The following is a 12415-nucleotide window of genomic DNA, read 5'->3' as shown; positions in this document are numbered from 1 at the left end:
CCCAGGTGCACTTGGCCTTGTGTAACCTCATACTGTTGGCCTTGGTCCGTGGATCCAGCCTGTCCTCTGCAGAGCCTTCCTGCCCTCCAGGAGTCAACACTCACCCAACTTGGTGTTATCTGCAAACTGACTGAGGGTGTACTCGATCCCCTTGTCCAGATCATTAATAAAGACATAAAACTGGGCTGGCCCCAACACTAGGCCTTGGGGAACCCCACTAGTGGCCATCCACCAGCTGGATATAACTCCATTCACCACCATTCTCAAAGCCCTGCCTTCCAGCCAGTTTTTTGCCCAATGAACAGTGCACTCGTCCAAGCCATGAGCTGCCAGAGTCTGTGGGAGAATCCTGTGGGAAACAGTGTCAAACACTTTACTAAAGTCTAGGTAGACTACCTCCACAGTTTGGTCCTCATCCACTAAGAGGGTGACCTTGTCATAAAAGTTAATCAGGTTAGTCAGGCAGAATCTGCTTTAAAGTTGTTAATTTATACATTTTCCTGAAATATTGAGAAAAGAAGGAAGTTATTTTGCCCCTTAATTTCTCAAGATTTTCACAAAGGTTATTGCTCATTTTCTAAAAAACTAACACATAACTACAAAATTTCACTTCATCTCCAGGAAAACTAAAGAAATGAATGATAAAAATATTTTGACTAGTTTAACTAACATTGGAAATTCCTGAAACAATAGTTTCAAGTGTTTTATGAATTGCTAAAGTAAATGCAGTATTAGAATTTAGTAATAACAAAGAAAACTATTTTTCTAGAGGTTTCAGCAGCTGCAAAGAATCATTGCTTGTAAATGGAAGTAAAGACTGCTATGTCAAAAATACTGGCACTTTGATAACTTCCAGAATATTTGAAGAAAAGTATTTTTCCCTTATCAAAAATACATCTTATCTTTCATGTAATTGTACCATCCTCATTTATTATTAGTATCTTGCAGTGATATATGTATCATTTTTTAATCAACTCATAGAACTGTTCATAAAAGGAGTTTATATCAATAGCTGAAAGTAACTTTAATTTGAAGTTCTGCTTTAAAAAAAGTGATTTTGACAGGTTTTTCTGGTATGCCAACGCCTACTTACATGAAGAAAATATTATTTTAAATCTCTCAACCTCTTCTTATATGAGAGACGCTCAAGTTTCTGAAGGATCTTTGTGATCCTGAGCTGGTCTTACACCAGTCACTCTGTGCCTGTATTGCACTGGGAAGCCCAGTACTCCAGAAGGATCAATAAAAGATTTAATAAAACCCAAACCTGTTTCGAAGCCCATCTGTTTAACCAAAACTTTAGTAGTTTTCTTAATTAAAATGAAAAAAATCTGATATCCAGCTGGCAGTATCCCAAGGAGTATTTCTAGTAAGGTGTCTTGCTTATATTATGGATAACTCTTCAGAATAGTTTATTTTTCTATCATATATTACCTGTATAAACAGTTGGATTATATTTACCTGCCTCCTGTAGCAGCAGGGCGATATTAACACAATACCTTGTTGTTGTCTGTATTATCTGTAAGAAAATTAAAATAATTCTGGTATCAAACATATGCTAGAACCATTTTCATCATCCATCATGTATTCATTTTCTATCACACCTGACAGTTTCCCATGAGCAACTGAGAAACTTCTTCTGCATAAACTACCATAAGCTTGATTGCTGCTGTCATGCTGGTCCATGCAAAATTTTTCTCTGCTCACCCTGAAGAGCACAGAGCTTTTATATGAGGAGATGTTACTGTTGCTGTCACTGTCATGGTCACTGTGAAAGTATGGATGTGATTTGACCAACCTGGCAATGCTTGAGCTAATACTTAGGATAAGTATGAATCACTGTTGCTCTGTCTGTTCTGTAAGCTTTGTGTACACACACTGCATAAGTTTAGGGTATTGTTCCCTAGATAGCTTGGCTATGAAGAGTGTATAGCATAAAATCATCTTGCTATACCAGATTTTTAAGTGCACAGGATAATCCTAGGTGTAATTTTTTAGGAAGACTAGAAATACTCTAAAAATACTCTATATGTTAAATTGAAATCTGTATGTATTTTTTTTTATATTTAAATTATATGTATTTCAGTACAATCTCCTAAAGCTTGGAAAGAAATTTTGGATTTCTTTGATTTTCGTGTTGAACAAATGTAAACTACTTTTCCTTCTGATAGAGATGACAGGATTTTCTCTAACATTAGGTTTTTTTGAAAATGAAATATCTTTTAGCACATACAACACACATTTAGTCATCCTGGGAAAGGCAACACATCCAGCTTTTGTCGCGTATAGTCATTTTTCCTCTGACAGAAAACCCTGACATTTTTTGTAGCAATCTTAGTACATGAGATGAGGGAATCTCCGTTGAAGTCCTGATAGAGTCACTATTTTGCTTCAATATTTGCACCCAAACCTTGTCCTGAAATCAGGGAGATCCTCATGTTTCTTTATAATTTCATTAGAGAACTCTGAAATGCATCAAAAGCCGTGAAACATTGGCGTCCTTCTGTGTTAAAAGGTTGATAAACCTCGGTAGATACTTCCATGCTTTTACAGGCCATTAGAATACATTGGTAAACTGTTACACATTTGAGGAAAAAAGTGTGACTACCTCCTTGATGTTTATGATCAAGGTTCAGACTTGCAGGTAAACAGCAATTAAGTCATTGAATACATGATCAAGTCTAATACAGACGCTGTATATGGGCCACACTTTTAAAAGAGGGCTTTAATATTTTGATAGAATATCAGAGAAGAACTACAAGAATTATACAAATTATATGAAAAATTATAAACCCCTCAAACTTTAAACTCTGTAACAAGATCCATAAAAATTACAACTTATTTAATTTATCCAGTTGTCAGTTGAGTGATGAATTCATAGTCTTTTCCTGCATGAAAGGATGATTTCTCATATAAGCTGTTTTTTTAGCTGAGCAAAATGACACATTACAGGAACTTTAGTGCTAAACAAATTCAGAGAAGGAACAAAATGATTATTTTGGAATCTAAGCAAGAATTTCTGAAGTGATTAAGGGATGACTTAAGGGATGAATTTTTCTATCATTAAGGGATTTTCTGTCAAGGGATTCTTGTAATCTAATTTAAATGTCTTGAAGTGAGCAAGGGAAGTCTGAGCAGATCTTCTTAGGCTCTTTTGGAAAGATAAGAGTTACCTTTTAAAAACTGTTGTCTGATTGAGCTTCATGGTCTATTTTAGGATGGAATTCATAGTGTACAGCAAGGCATGCTACATGGAAAAATGCACAACAATATAAATTATTTAAAATGTACTAACCTTCTGCTGATTTTTTTAAAAAATTCTTGTTGTGGTTTAAGCCCACCTGGAAATTAAACACTACAAAGACACTTGTTCAACCCCACCTCTCTTCCCCCCTACTCCGTTGGAATGGGGAGGAGAATCAAACTAAAACTTTTATGCTGAGATAAGAACAGTTTAATAATTGAAAATAAAGTAAAACACAGTAATAATGGTAAATTATAATAATAATGATAATAAAAAGGGAGAAACAAGTGATGTGAAATGCATTTGCTCACTACTCACTGACCAGTGCCAGACCCCACTTCCCAAACCCGGCTCCCTTTCCAGGTAACTCTCCTCAGTTCATATACTGGCCATGACATTCTATGGTGTGAAATATCCCTTTGGTCAGTTCAGGTCAGCTGTTCCAGCTATGCTACCTCCCAGTTTCTTTTGAGTACTTCCTCACTGGCAGAGTATGAGACAAGAAAATGAGTCCTTGACTTAGGAAAAACACAACTTAAGAAAAAACCAAAACATCAGTGTGTTACCAACACCATTCTCATTCCAAATGCAAAACACAGCACTGGAACAGCTACTGAGAAGAAATTAACCCACCACAGTTGATATCAGGACAATCCTATGTAAAAATGAACTACGAGAAATTTTGCCGCTTATTCATAATATTTGGAAAAAGTATTTGCAAAGTATGCAACACCCAATATTCTGTACACTATACTCTAAATGCTAGTAGTTTTTTTAGACAGGTGGCTTTATATTTAACTGAAATAAGAGGCAGAAAGGTGAGATATATGTGTATATATATATATATATATATATATATATAATATATGGGTAGTCCTGTATGAGTCTGTGCTGTCATATGCAAGTGTGCTTTTTCCATTTTTTGGATGAGGCCAACCTATATCGTTTAGATTCCTTTCAAATATTTGCTATATATAAACTAGCTATATATATAAATTGTATGACACTTTTGAACTACAAGGTACCTAGGGTAGTCTTCCCCAAGTCAGAAAACAATTTCAATTCCCTCCTCCACATCTTCCAGTACATAATAAAAATATCTCAGTTTTTCAGTCTCTGTACATGTAGACATTTAAAGGTAATGCTAGTAGTTTATCCTGCATGATACATCGGGACGAACAATAGCTGAATGATGACTTGAAAGTTGTGTAAGCATTTAGATAATGTGCTCCTGGAAGACTATCTGAATTCTTTCCAAACCCAGACCTTTATTGCCTAATTTCCTTTTGTTATCCTCTTGCCAGTAGGTTATAGATCTAGTACTAGAGAAAGTAAATCCACAACGCTAACTGTGCCAGAGCAGCAAAGAACAACACATCATCGTTCACGTTCTGTGTCTCCTCACCGTGGCGACGATCAGGGCAGGCCCCGTTCACGTTTACCAAATGTGCCATTACAGAGGTAGGCATCACAAGTTAATAAAATACTAGATGGTTGGAAGCTTGCATGATCTGTCATTATTAAATTTTGTCTTGTTCGGCAATTTTTCACTATTTTAAAGCTTACTTTGTATCTGAATTAAATAGTGCACTATTTGAACTTCTATCAACCTGTACTGCAATCCATTAAGCTGTGTTATTCATGCAAAAAAAAGATGATCATACATATTTCTGCCTTTCAGGAGTTTAGATGAAATTCATCAAATGAGAAGATCACGTTCTCCAACTAGACACCATGATGCCTCCAGAACTCCAGTTGATTACAGATCTAGAGAGATGGATAGTCAGTATTTGTCGGATCAAGAAAGGTACACTGTCAGCCTGAACGTGGAAAAAATTTTACAAATGTCTTTGTTGGTTTTCCTAATTGTCAGGTTTTCATTAGAAACATGACTGATAGCAATAGGGATGGGAGAGAATTCATCCTAACTGATAGATCTAGTGCTGTGGTTAAACTATCTATACCTTTTTTTTGTAAAGTTGCACACTGGGTTGATAATAATAGCACCTATCTAGAATAATGATCCTTGGGGTTTTGTCCTAGTATTCTGCTGCTTTTTCATGAATGAAGCCTAGAGATTTTTGCTAGAAAGCCATAAATCCACATGTATGCCCTAGCTATTCTTGTAATATATCAGACTTTACCAGTTTTGGTAGCCAGCAAAATACCAGGCATGCATTCTTACTAGTTGGGAGCTGCATGTGCTCTGATTTGCATCCATATGCTTATAGATTTTGGACATCTACATATGCAGTCTCACAACATTTTATGTAACATTCTGGTGAACTTTGTGCAGTATCCAAGCATAGCAAGGATAGTTGCAGTGCTGGGTGTAATTTGCAAAAATTTCCAGTCTAAAACGTGTGAGACATAAAGATCTCTCCCTGGAAAACATTGAGTGGCTACACTCCTCAGAGAATACTTGTTCTCTCATAGTAGGCACTATTTTCTGGTATCTAGGAATAATATTCTGATAAAATGGAAGAAATGAGAATTTCTGTTTAGTTTATAGCTGAAAAAAAGTTTAAAAAGGTATTTCAGCTCAGTATCTGTGAAACAATAGATTATCAATGGTTGAGGGTTCTTGTTTACTTTTAAAAAATTCATTTAGCTAGAATATAATGGCAAATTTTGCCATTCGTATAAGATCAATTATCCTAGTACAATGTTTGATTTTTTTTTTTGGGACTAAGCAACTACTTTTTATAACTCATGACAAAACCTTTCCAAATGATCCAGTAAAGTCAATATAGAACATAGTGATGTGAAAATGTGTAAACAGTAAATCATAAAAATCTCTGGAAATCTTTGTCCAGTTTTCAAGTAACATAGAGATCGAATAACAGGTGGCTTTTGCATCTAAACTAGTTCAGTTTTCTATGTGATCTTGCCTGCTTTCCTTTTGTAGTATGGTAACATATGTATAGGAATTCATTTGTTATTTGGAACATTTAAAAATTCAACTTTATAGGCACAGAATTGACTAAGTTGGATTATTATACTGAATTTCCTTTCAGAGGTGAATTTAAATGCTTTTTAAATATGGTAGTCAGATTTCTTGTCAGACTAATTCAAGTAATGTCCACCTGTCACAAATGTTTTCTCTTATTATTTAGGTAGTCATATAGTCAAGAGATTCCTGATGATATTTATGATTTAATGATAATGATAATGATTTCTTATTCAGCAGATTAGGGGAGGAAGAGGCTTTAAAACGTAGCTGTTGTCAGTATAAATATAGACAGTTAACTGTTTAGAATTTTTTCTTTTGGTAAAGCCTCAAACCGTGACTTAAGTGGTGGTATATGCATGAATTATGATTGGAGAGGAGCAGACCTTACACTGAAGCTTTCTTGGGGATGAGCCATCAAACCAGAGCTACAGCAGCAATGGGCTGCTGGATTTGTTCAGAGAAGTGAGACAGTTTTCAGTTCTTTTCGGTGTTTAGAAAACTTTTTTCAGAAGTTTAAAGATCAGGCATAAGTATGTACATGGCTTATTTGCAAGATTTAAAGATGGGTCCATGTACTTGCTCTCCTTGAATAATAATCTTGTCTGCAATGGTCTCCTCTTTGCCATTTTCCTTTTCATCTTTTCCCCATATTTCTTCAGTTGTGGAGGCTGTTTAACTCTTGCAGGTTTGGCTGGCTTTCAGTACATGAGAGTAGCATCATAGGAAAGATCAAAACCAGACAGTTGATGAAGATTCTCTGTCACATCCAAGAATTTTAAAAAAAATCTTAGTTAAGTATTATATATTAGTATCCAGGGTAGTATAACTATTATATGTTGTCCATCTACTGAACTCTTCATCTAAACAAGTACATTCATGTAGATACCTAACATAAATTTGGTTTCAAAGTTTAGTATTACTAAACCCAGGAGTTACATGGCAGAAATTACAATTGTTGGCTAATTTTGATAATTTTCTCAATGACCTCTTATTGATCCAAAATGAATATTGACTATTAATATATTCTGTGTTAATAGAGATATTTGTAAAAAAACAGTTATTATCAGTCTCTTGCAAATGCATCTCTTGTGATAAAAATTTCCAGTGAAACTGATTTGTCCACTTTAACTTTTCTATATGTGCTCGTATGCACATATACACACATATATGTGTATAGATATAAACTGTTAGGAAAAGCTTTTTATTAGGATATCTAGCTAGACACTTTGTTCAGAACTTAGGATCATTGTCCAATTTTCAAGAGCATGGTACTTTTTTTTGTTTGTTTGTTTTAATGTTTCTTTTATTCTTAAGCAAAATCTATTAATGTGAGTACTAAAATCCTCACATTAGAAAACACTTGGTTTAGAATAATAATCTTTATTTTAAATGCCTCCCAAACCAACTTAATTTATTAGAGAACTGTGAGCATCTTCTCACATTATTGGTAATCTGCTGTGATGGATTCTTTTGCTTTCTTTTTTTAATTAGAAGATTTCATGGTGGATTTGCTATTTTATATCACTTTTCTGAATGAATTTTATATTGGTGTTTGCTGTGGGCCAATTACAATAGATATTCTTTTTTTCTTAACAAAGTACCGTATGATTTAATGTAGACTTTGCATCTACTTTACAACTCTTAAGAAAAAAGTAGTTTTTTTCCTAAAAGGCATATTTGTTTGTAATTTGGAACCTGCTTATAAATTCTATCTGTCCTCTAAGCTTATGAACAGAAATTTTGCTTAAAAAGAAAATTAAAAAATTCAGTTTAACTTTAGTTCATTTTGTTGCATCAAAATGAGGCTAGTGGCTTCAGATGCAATTAAATCTCACACATGACTCACAAGCCATTATTTCAAGCTGCCCAGTTTAGAATTTTAGACAAATATTACCTGTACTGCATCAATGCAATGGAACATTTTATAATGGCATGAAGCATAAAACACATTGAACGACTACTGCTTTATCTGTTTTTTAATCTTTTCTCTCTTCTTTTTGCCATAGTACTTCATAGGATACCCTGCTTCTTTTAAATTAGCATTTTTCCGGGAAGTTTACCTTTAATTTCATATTTATGATAATTAGGAGGTTTGGAGCTTGGTCTTTCTGATTGTGTTGAAGTGTATAAATCTACAAGATTAATTCAACGGCTATTTCATATCATAGTCATATTTACCACAGGCATAAGTATGTATTAATTTTACCATCTTGCTGGGTGTAGTATGTGTTTGGTTACAGTAAATGAAAAATAGAATAGATAGTTGATTTTCCACAATTTGAAACAATAAGAAACAAAAAGTCTCATGGATGATTAGCTTTTTTTTTGTTTCTTTGGGATTGCATTACAAAATCAAGAGTATAAGTCAGAATTTATGTTTGGCCAAACACATTATTTCCAGTGAACACATATGTTTGATTTTCCCAAAAGGGTGACTGGCTACTCTTCCCATAAACCCATCTGCAGTAAGTCATTATCAAACCCTCCCTGCTTTTTCATGTATGATTTTGTGGCTTAAAAAGCCACAAAACCCAACACAAAACAAACAACAAGCGTCTTTTTTTTTTTCCCCTAAAGTATTTCTTCATGAATTAGTTCATGAGACAGGAGGTTATTAAAAAACTGTAACCTTATTATGTATTTATTACATCATGAAGAGCTCGGAAAAAGTAATTCTGAATTTTAAAGAGAAATCTCATAAAAGTAGGTGCCACACTAAAAGGAATTTGTTGAAAATGTAGTTATTACAGGCATTTTTTGGCTCATATTCTTTGAGAAGTGCAGTTGGAGTTTGAATGTTATCAGACTATCTATCTGGGTGGTTGCTTCTTGTTTCTTTTTATGTTTTCATTTGCATATCATTGGCATAATCCATGTCATCTAATGCTTCATAATTATATCTGTTTCACTCACCACCCATCCTGTCTGTGCAGTGAGCTTCTTATGCTGCCCAGAGCAAAACGAGGAAGAAGTGCAGAGTGCCTACATACCATCAGGTAAATACAGGAATTTGGTGATCATGAACACGTCTGGTTAGTTGTCTATATTTTGTGCGCCCAAATTGTTTTCCATGGTGGTATTTAGTCCAGTAAATAAAAAACTTCCAAGTACCTTGTGATCCAGATGTCAATTGATCTTGTTTGTTCGTTTTAACTCAGACTGAGACATGTATATGTGCTTGTGAACCTCAGTAGTAAGGATTAAAACAGTTGAAGAAATTTTGTTTTTGCAGTTATATTTTGTGGTGGATATTCGGTGTAGTCACAAAAGTCCTGAACTCCCAATGCATGACAGCATTGTTATTTCATTCATTTTCAGTTGTTTTTATGTTTTCTTTTATTTGCATTTTTGTCTTTATATTACAGCCACACACAATTCAACAACCTTTACTTGTTGTGACACCTAATCTCAGGCTGATTTACTCACATGTAGAGGAAAAAACATTGATTTACAGGGCCTTACTGGGAATCCCAGCTTTGAGGAGTCTTGTATTACTTGGTTTTGCATCTAAAAATTTTTCTATAAATTGGATCCAGATGTAAACTTTGTAGTTTGGGCTCATCTTCAGTCTTCATTAATGTCTTGATCCAAGGCTCAGAGCTCCATGTCTCACCGTTTCCCAAAACTGTGAAATTAAACGGGACTGAAATATCTTCATCTAAAAAAACAAATTCTGCTCCCCCACCATTTTTTTCACCATGTCTGATACACTTATTAAAAATTGCATAGAATATTTTCCATTTAGAATCAGTAAAAATGCAAGTTGAATTTAAAGTAGTTAACTCCTTCAACCAGGTAGTTATCCATTTGTCTGTTCAAGATCTGGGTGTTGCTAAAAGCTTTACATCAGTGCAAATGTTTAAAATCATCAAACTTAAAACCATATTGTCTAGTGCCATTATTCATTTACTTAATGTAGGATTTTCCCTTCCAAAGTAGTGCTTATTTTGTTTTAATATGCCTTGGCTTACTTTAATTTTTGTCACCAAATTTGAAACAGTATTGAAGATGCTCTGGTAGGATTCTGTTAGAAGGCACAGTAGTATGAAGCTAAAATAATAAATATGAACCTTTTCAGCGAGATCTGTTCATCAGTGAAGGTGTTAAATTAAAATTTAAGTGTTTATTATCAGTAGAAAGATTTTCATTCTTATACTTCAGCTAAAAAGGCTTTTTCCTCAAGATTTTAGGGTTTAATTTTTAAAAATTTATTTAATTCCCTGTTATTTTATATATGTTTATTGTCATATAATAGCAGTTTTTCCTGCCTCCTTCCTGTGTCCTTTCTGATGATATTCTATAGCTTCCACCCCCTCCGGCCCCCAGCCCTGAGCTTTCTCCTTTCCCTCTTAAAGATTACAATTGCCATTAGAATTTTTCAGTCACAATTCTTAAATTCTCAATTAATTAATATTTTATTATTAACTTTTGATGCACTTTGATCAACCATTATAGCTTTCCAACAGTTTTACAAATCTACTAAACAATTCTGGTCAGTTAACCAGCTAAAAGTTGTGCATGGGCAGCAACAGAGTTAGGTACGAGCGACACTGAATTCAGAGAGTATAGCCTGTTCTTGCATTTCTCCTTATTCCATTTGTTGCTGGTTTTTTTAATGATCAAAAAACCTAACATTCACCCTTTTAAAGTCATAGGAATGGTATACTGTAAAACAGAATGGTACTTATAATAATGTATTGAAGGTGAATATAAAGGCAATAAAAGACAATACATTGATTTTTTTTTTTTAATTTTGACTGAATACTTTTAAAAACAGTTTCAGCAAAAATTTGTTCTATGCCATCTTTTATCCTTGCTTATTTCTAGCAGCCTGACATTTAATTCATGTCAGAAACATTACAAGGCTTTATCCTTGTTTCCTAGACAGCTTGCTGGATAGTGTCTTGATTAGTAGTCAAGATATCTTCAGCATCAAAAAGGAAAGAAATGTTAATGGTTTCTTATTAAATGAAAGAAATTAGGTAGTCCAAGCTACACAGTTAAGATAATATGATGAGTTATAATATTCCAGCTAGGAATAATACTAGTCCAAACTGTCCATCCTGTCCATCTGTTTGCAGTTATTGACTAACAGTAGAAATGGTGGAAAGGTCTGTACCTTTGCTATAGACCACTGATTGTCACATTCCATGCCTCAAGTCACTCTTACTTTGATTGGTAGTATCTGCTCCTATGCCATAATTGACCAATTGTCCATAATTGATGGACAACCATTCCTTTGCTCCTCCTTCGCAACACTACAGTCACCTCTGACAGAGACGTCACCAGTGGTGGCCACTAAACTCAGACAAGAAGGGTCAAAGCTCCGCTATTAAATCCCTCAGGGTTTTACAAACACTAGGATTTCCAGGCAGAGAGTTGATTCATCTGTCTGTGACACAGCCAGGTTTGTAATGCTCATCTGCTGTGTCGAGGTTCAAGCCTTAACAGTAAAGAAAATGACCTATTAGGACAGACTGTTCTTGATGCTGCAAAATCCTCAAGGCTGCTAGTTCTTCTCCTAATAGCTCTGCACCTGTGTCCTGGTAGGGAATGTAGAAAGTTGTTAGAATTTTCTTATTAACCCCTAACCATTAAATGTCCATAATTCCCATTCAGCAGCCATTGTTCACCTTTAAATTTCCACCTTGTTCATTGGGTATAGCTGGATGGTAAAGTAAAACATTTCCTGTTCTAAAATCTATGATGATCTTAGACAGTTGTCATGTAACACCTCAGTGCTGCTGTGCTGGCTGATGTAGTAGATCTCCTAAGGTTTTTTTTAGTTTATTATTAATAACATTTAATTACTGTTAAATTTTGAAATTAAACTTTCAAAAGACTTCCACATTAAAAAAGCCAGACGCTAATACATCTCTAGTTAAATTTGTAATATTGTATATCCCTGTGTTAGCAAGATTTGCATGTTTAGATACTGGAGAGGTTAAAGTCTGTAGGTCTAAGTAAGGCATCTCTTAGAGAAATAAAGAGCAAATGTAATATCAACTTAATCCTTCACAATAGCCTGTATATTTTAATTTAAAGTATCTATGAATGGAATTTAGATTACCTTCATTTCAAGAAAACATCTCATCTGTACTAGTATTACCATGAGTTCATCCACTGTATTAAGAAAAGTGTAGATACAAAAATTTGTCCCCGGTTAGCTGTCACAGTAGTTGAGAAAAACAGATACTGAGAAATCTACTCATACAACT

General features: G+C 34.4%; 1 protein-coding gene across 15 annotated transcripts in view; it reads left to right on the top strand.

The window, feature by feature from the left end:
* RIMS1 (regulating synaptic membrane exocytosis 1) overlaps positions 1–12415 on the top strand; it is a 197313-nt gene that overhangs the window by 83389 nt on the left and 101509 nt on the right. For 11 of the 15 annotated variants that reach the window (XM_018078203.1, XM_018078220.1, XM_018078202.1 and 8 more), the window contains 3 exons: positions 4549–4705; positions 4926–5051; positions 9131–9193. In XM_018078203.1, the coding sequence (XP_017933692.1) occupies positions 4549–4705; positions 4926–5051; positions 9131–9193 (346 nt within the window). The remainder of the gene's footprint in view (positions 1–4548; positions 4706–4925; positions 5052–9130; positions 9194–12415) is intronic. The other 4 variants (XM_018078216.1, XM_018078215.1, XM_018078209.1 and 1 more) reach the window with 2 other exon arrangements.

The sequence above is a fragment of the Manacus vitellinus genome, unplaced genomic scaffold (assembly GCF_001715985.3).
Source record: "Manacus vitellinus isolate BGI_N305 unplaced genomic scaffold, ASM171598v3 scaffold_4_pilon, whole genome shotgun sequence".
NCBI classification, from domain to species: Eukaryota; Metazoa; Chordata; class Aves; order Passeriformes; family Pipridae; genus Manacus; species Manacus vitellinus.
The sequence above is the reverse complement of the archived record's forward strand: the minus strand, read 5'-3'. Positions and strand labels throughout refer to the sequence as shown.